Source organism: Elephas maximus, chromosome 4, assembly GCF_024166365.1.
Source record: "Elephas maximus indicus isolate mEleMax1 chromosome 4, mEleMax1 primary haplotype, whole genome shotgun sequence".
NCBI classification, from domain to species: domain Eukaryota; kingdom Metazoa; phylum Chordata; class Mammalia; order Proboscidea; family Elephantidae; genus Elephas; species Elephas maximus.
Genome location: NC_064822.1, coordinates 115,671,084 through 115,677,624, shown reverse-complemented (window position 1 = coordinate 115,677,624; position 6,541 = coordinate 115,671,084). Strand labels below are relative to the sequence as shown.

The following is a 6,541-nucleotide window of genomic DNA, read 5'->3' as shown; positions in this document are numbered from 1 at the left end:
GAGGACAAAAACCTTTGGCTTCTTTACTGAGTTCTGCTCCCTCATCCTGAGGTCTCCAGGGGAGGCCTGATTCTTTCCAGTATCGCCATAACTCAGATGCAGGTACTACAGGGGAGGATGGGTCAGGTGGTCTGACAGGGACGATACACCATGACTTTCAGGACCAGTTCCTAGAGGCACATGGGTGTGACAGCTGAAGGAGGGAGAGGGACTTTACCATGGGAGTAAGGGAAAGGGAGGGGAGCTGGCCCAGTGGGTGGATGTATAAAAGTTGGGAGATCCGGTCCAGAAATTGGCAGTTAAGGACATGACAGGGTATAGCTGCTCTCTCTCTCTCTGGTCAGGGTAGGAATAGAGCTTTTTCACTGTGGAAGGAGGGACTGCAGTTAGAGATTCCCACTGGCGGAGGTGGGAGAGAGAGGAATTAGAGGAAAATCCTGGTGGTTTAGTGGTTAAGAGCTACGGCTGCTAACCAAAAGGTCGGCATTTCAAATCCACCAGCCATCCCTTGGAAACCCTATGGGGCAGTTCTACTCTGTTCTATAGGGTCACTATGAGTCAGCAGTGGTTTTTTTTTTTTTTTTTTTTTTTGGTTTGGTGTGAATGGCTTGCCTCTGCCTAGATCTGCGCAATAAAAGATAGACTTGGCCGGTGGGTGGGATTATTCTGATTGGGAGCAGGGGAGGGAGTGAGTGGCCACCTGGGGGTTATTTCACAGCCTTCCCCATGATGTGGGGCCCAACAGGTAACCACTTGATGGGAGGGGGTTGTTGCTCCATTTGGAGTTCAGAGAACTGGGCGCTCTCCAGGTCTTTCCAGGTCTCTCGGGTGAGGCAGCATCCATCCCCAATGTGTTTCCAGGTGGGCTCTAAAACTTGCTGCCACATTAAGGCCCAGCTTCCAAGCGGCTCAGCCACATGCTCCCAGAAAAAGAGCACTCCTCCCTGGGAGGGAGGAGAGAGTGTCACCTGTCTGCTCCATTCCACTCCTGCCCTCCAACCTCACCTCCACCCCACTGAGCAAGCATAGTCAAACCTCTTGGTGAAGTGGAAGTTCTTGGTCTGGGACTTTATGGAGCAACCTGTGCTGCTTCTGACCTGCTGACTTCTTCTGCATTGCCTGGCTCCTGTTCTCCCACCCAAAGTCCTTGTAAAGAACATTACGTGACTGAGTGGGATGGCTGGTGAGAGATCTCTCTTAAAAAGAGGAAGGACAACATAGCTGAGGGAAGTGGAAAAATAGGAGCAGATGTCTCTGTATGCAGAGATATACACTCTCACCTCTGTCCCAAGACTCAGATGCATACATCCAGCTGCTCTCTGGACATATCAGTGAACACCCTGGCAAGCATCCCAGGGAAACCTTGGACCTGACTCCTGACTAAAGCTGGGTTCTTCAAGCCCTTCTCTCCCTACTGGAATCTTCCCAGGTGATCTCATCCACCCCCAGGCTCTGAATTTACCAACCATAAGCTGGTGACTTCCAAATCCATATCTCCAGGAAACATCTTCCTGAGTTCTAACTGCCGATTTGGCTTTTCTGCTTGGGTGTCTCAGTGCAGTATCTGAGTGGTGTGAATGATTAAGTGCTCCACTGCTAACCAAAAAGTTAGTAGTTGAAACCCACCCAGAGGTACTGTGGTGACTTGATGGCAACTTTTTTTTTTTTTGGGCTCAGTGGCATCTCAGACCTAACAAGTCTAAAATAGGTTTCTCCCCAGTCTTCCCCATCTCAACAAACCACACTTTAACCCACTGCCTTTCTCCAGTTGTTTATGCCAGAATCCTGGAAACCACCCTAAACTCCTTTCTGTCCATACCCAGGTCAAAATCTTTTGGGTTCTACTTCCCCTAATATATCTATCTAGAACACTCTTTTATTTCCCTTCACTCCTTCACATTCGCTTTTAGTCCCTCAGACTTCAATTTAAACATCACTTCCTTCAGGAGGCTTTTCTGGCCCTCCTCCCCCTGCCCCTCACTGCATTAGGTGGCGCTCCTAATTGCTTTCTTCTGCCCAATCAAGACACTGGCCATATTTCCTATTCACTAGCAGATGGTGGTGGAGTGGGGTGTCTACTGGGTGAAAACAGCAAATTCTCTATCCTGGGTGCCCTGAGGGACCCTGGTGGCACAAGCGGTTTGCAATTGGCTGCTAACCTAAAGGTTGGCTGTTCAAGCCCACCTAGTGGCTCCATGGTTGAAAGCCCTGGCAAACTGCTTCCATAATGATTACAGCCAACAAAACCCTATGGAGCAGATCTATTCTGTCACTTGTGGGCGCACCATGAACTTGATTTGACTTGATGGCAACGGATTTGGCTTTTGGTTTTAGTAGGGTGCCCTGAGGAGTCCCTAGGAGGTGCAAACAGTTAATGAGTTTGCTGCTAACATAAGGGTTGGCGGTTTGAGTTCACCCAGAGGCACTTCAAAAGAAAGGCCGGGTAATCTTCTGAAAAATCAGTCATTGAAAACCCTATGGAGCACAGTTCTACTCTGACACACATGGGGTTGCCCTGAGTTGGAATCAACTCCATGGAAACTGGTTTTTGGGTACTCTGAAGACTGGGATGGCCCATGCTGTTTGCCTGCCCCACACCCATACTCTTCCCATCAGCTCACCGGCCTCAGCACTCTGTGGACCTCTTGCAAGACCTTCTTTGGGCTGTCCACAGAACACAGCACCAGGGTGCAGACCACCACATCCATAGAGCCATCAGCCAGTTGTCTCATGTCCTCTCCGGAAGCCACCACAAACTGCTCATATTCGAGGTGCTTGTTCTCAGCCATGCTCTTTCTCAGGAACTTCTCAAAGTGGGGGTTTGGGTCCAGGCAGGTGATCCTGCAGCCAAATGGGTAGAACCCAAAGTTGGCCCCGGTGCCACAGCCCAGCTCCAGCAGGGCCACCTTCCCAGAGGGCCCTGCAAATTTCTTGATCTGGCTAAAGAGCTCCCGCTTCTTGTTCTCCACTTTGCGGTTGTTCTGGATGGTCAGCACAGCCATCAAGTAAGGGAAGTAGGTTTTGCACAGAGGCTGCCAGTAGCCCAGTAATGCCAAGACATGCAAAGGCAGGGTCAGGAGCAGCACCAGCAGCTGCAGGAGTCGGATGAAGGCATTCATGGCAGACCAGCTCTGAGTGGTGCTTCTGTGGGCACTGGCCTTTTCTTTCTGCCCAGCCTTAGCAGACTCCTCGCCTCCCCTCCCGCCGTGTGATAGGACTTTGCCCCCTGACTCCTGGTTGGCAATTTCCTCCTTATCAGGGCCGAGCTGGTGTCTGAAATTCCTCCAGAGGGCGCAGGTCTCACCGCCCCACAGGCTTTTCAATTGATTTTATGTGAATGAAGGGACAGGTCATGCCAGTGTATCCTGAGTTCTGGTGCGCTATGCCCAGCCGAAAAGGGTGGGGTATGCTGGAGAGGCAGGCAGCAATGAGGAAAGGGGATATGTCTCAGATCACAGGCTCATGGTAGCCAAATGCTAGGAGCAGAGGCGACTCCTGGGGTATCTCCTGGCCTCATTCTGTCCCCAGGTGCTGCTCAGGTTATGCAAGCTGGAAACTCTGGTTGGTTTTCCCTGGCACAACCCCAGGGCTCCGTAAACTGTAACATGCTTTTGCCCCAGTTGGAGGCCCAACACAGAATATTCAGGGTAAAGCCTGATTGGTCAGAAGAAGGAGGGAGGTTACTGGACAAAAGAAAGGCATTTTCTCAGCTGGCTGGGTTTATTATGAAATCCAAGGCCTCATGGCCCCAGAAAAGGAAGAAAGGAAGAGGAGAGAAAAAGGCAGACTGCAGCAGAAGAGTCAGGGGATGGTGGGTCTGGTCTTTGTTCTGCCATTAACTTGCTGTGTTCTTTTGGGAAGTCTTCTTACTTTGTGGGCCTCAATTTCTCATCTGTAAAATGGGGAGATGGGGAAAGATTGGAGCGGTCCAGTACAATTTCTAAGGTCTCCTGCTGTTCCCAGAGTTGTGATCTCAGGAGAGTGGGGTAAGCTGCAGGCAGCAGGTAACCCTAGGCACCCTCACAGCTCCCAGGTACCTTGAGTCCCAGCCCGGGGGAGCACTCCTGAGGCTTCAGGACCACGCCAGTGAGAGCCACTAAAACAGGGATGTTTTGGAGGTCAGGCTTTTGGGTTATAGGCACCTTAGCACAAAGTCCCCAAGTTATTAAATGTTGACTTCTCTTTTGGCTAAGCCTCCCGCAGAGTCTTGGGGACAGCTCCCCATAGTTATATCCGATGACTGCACACTAAAGTGGCCAAATGAAATTTTATCTATAGAAATGAAACCCAGCAAACCAGCATTATACAACAGGGAAATTACAATAATCTAAAGTCTTGTGAGAAGCATTTCGCAATGCCACCGACGGCCTCTGCAGGAGGAGAACTGAGTTTAAAACCAGTGCCCAGGTGGGAGGGTGCTCTGTCAAAGTTCGCTGCCTTTGTCCTGCTGCTCAAAGCTGCTGGTGGGTCTGGTCCTGCCAGTTGGGGCCTTAGAGAAAAGGTCTGGGGGCATCTCCTGAGTCAGGCAGGGATGAGCTGTTTCAGGAAAGTGTCTTCTACACAGAGCTACCAAAACCAGGGTGAACCCTGAGACTCTGCCCAGGAGAGAGATTTTTATGATCCCCACAAGCAAGACATCTTCTCCGGACTTTGTTTCTGCTGTGGACTATAAAAGAGCCAGCAGTTCTCCCTAGAGCAGGGGTGTGAGTTCCTGTCCTATTCTGACAGGTGTACAGTGATGTAGCATTGTGGTTTTCATTTCCCGATGACATTGGCTTGGATATTCTCTTTTGTGAAGGGACTGTTTAAATTTTTTTGCCCATTTTTTTATTGGGTTGTCTTGTCTTTTTCTTTTTAATTTGCTGTTGTTGTTGTTAGTTGCTGTCCAGTCAGTTCCGACTCACAGCAACCCCATGTTTGCAAAGTAGGGTTGCTACACAGTACACAGGGTTGTTAAGGCTGTGACCTTTCAGAAGCAGATCACCAGGACTGTCTTCTGAGGCACCTCTTGGTGGGTTCAAATTTCCAACCCTTAGGCCAGTAGTTAAGTGCTTAGCTATTTGTACCAAATTTGTAGGGGTTCTTTATATATTCTGGAAAGGGATTCATTGTCAGATGTGATTACAAATGGCTTTTCCTACTCTGAGGCTTGCTTCTTCACTCTTTTAATGGTGTCTGTCTTAGGCTGGGTTCTATAGAGAAGCAAAACCAGGAAAGCGGATATATATATATATATATACATATACATATTTATGTCAAGGAAATGGCTCATGTGGTTGTAAAAGCTGAAACGTCCCAAGTCTGTGGGTCAGGATAGAGACTTCTCCTGATTCACTTAGCTGCAGGGGCTGGTGAACCCAAGATTGGCAGGTCAGAGAGAAGGACTCCTGCTCACAGGCTGTGAAAATTGACAAATCCCCAAATCTGTAGGCAAGACCTCAGGTATGCTGCTAGCTCAAGTCTCAAGAACCGGAGGTCAGATGAACAGGAGCTGGCTGCAGGATCCAGAGCAAGCAAAAGCCCATGAACCTTGCTAGAACATTCGCTTATATTCGCTGCAGGCCATACACCCAAGGGAAACTCACTTTCAACTGTTTGGCTACTCACAGCAGATCTCATCACAGAGGTGATCACATTATATCAAATCTCATTGTGGAAGTACTCACAACATCATACGACTATCAAACCATCGAGAATCATGGCCCAGCCTAGTTGACACACAACCTTAACCGTCACAATATCTTTCAACGAACCTTCTGGTAATTTTAATGTAGTCCAATTTATCTTACCAAACATAAAGTTTTGCCAATCTGATAGATGTAAAATGGTATATACTGTACTTTTTATTTGCTCTTTCCTCTTATGAGTGATGTTGAATATCTTTTTATAGGATTCAGAGCCTCTATATTTCCTTTTTGGAGAATCGTCCTTTGCCTGCTTTTTCTATAGGTTGCTGATCTTTTCATATTGATTTGAATAAGCTCTTTATGAGGAAATTAACCCTTTATCTGTGATATGAGTAGCAAAACGCCTTCGTTTGGTTTGTTGTGAATCTTTATTTTTTATTCTTTCTTGTTTTTGCCATCCAGAAATTGTTGATATGTATGCAGTAAAAATACCAATTTTTTTTATAGCTTTTGTGCTGTACTTTGAAAGACCTTTTTGACTCTAACCTAATAAAAATATTTTCATTTTTTTTTAATGGCATATTATTATTACTTTATACTTCAATCCGTGATTTATATGGAGTTTATCCTGGTGTAAGGTGTGAGCTTATTTTGTTCCACATAGCTACCCAGTTGTCTTAACACTTTTTATTGAATAATCCATTTCCTCCCTATGGTTTGAAAAGTTACTTTTTGCACAGGGGCAATGCTGTCAGGCCTAGCTTTCAACAATGGATTATCTAATATGATAAGAAAAGCACAAACAGCAAAAGACAAAATAAATACATGAGACCTCATAAAAATTAAAAACTGTTGCTCATCAAAGGCTTTACCAAAAAAGTGAAAAGACAAACTACTGACTGGGAGAATATCCC

The 6,541-nt window shown here is 47.2% G+C and overlaps 1 protein-coding gene across 1 annotated transcript; it reads right to left on the bottom strand.

Annotated features, from left to right (window-relative positions):
• Nucleotides 1-707: 707 nt before the first annotated feature.
• On the bottom strand, nucleotides 708-3,119 carry TMT1B (thiol methyltransferase 1B). Its single transcript, XM_049881572.1, has 2 exons — nucleotides 2,622-3,119; nucleotides 708-944 (listed from the first exon to the last, which is right to left on the bottom strand). The coding sequence occupies exons 1-2, from the start codon at nucleotides 3,117-3,119 to the stop codon at nucleotides 708-710; spliced, it is 735 nt and encodes a 244-aa protein (XP_049737529.1).
• Nucleotides 3,120-6,541: the final 3,422 nt, after the last annotated feature.

Bases quoted from the DNA above. Each gene is read 5' to 3' on its own strand.
- TMT1B (XM_049881572.1), bottom strand. From the start codon at position 3,119: ATGAATGCCTTCATCCGACTCCTGCAGCTGCTGGTGCTGCTCCTGACC. The intron at 945-2,621 runs GTGAGCTGATGG...CCTCCCTCCCAG, and splicing joins TCCACAGAGTGCTGAGGCCG to GGAGGAGTGCTCTTTTTCTG.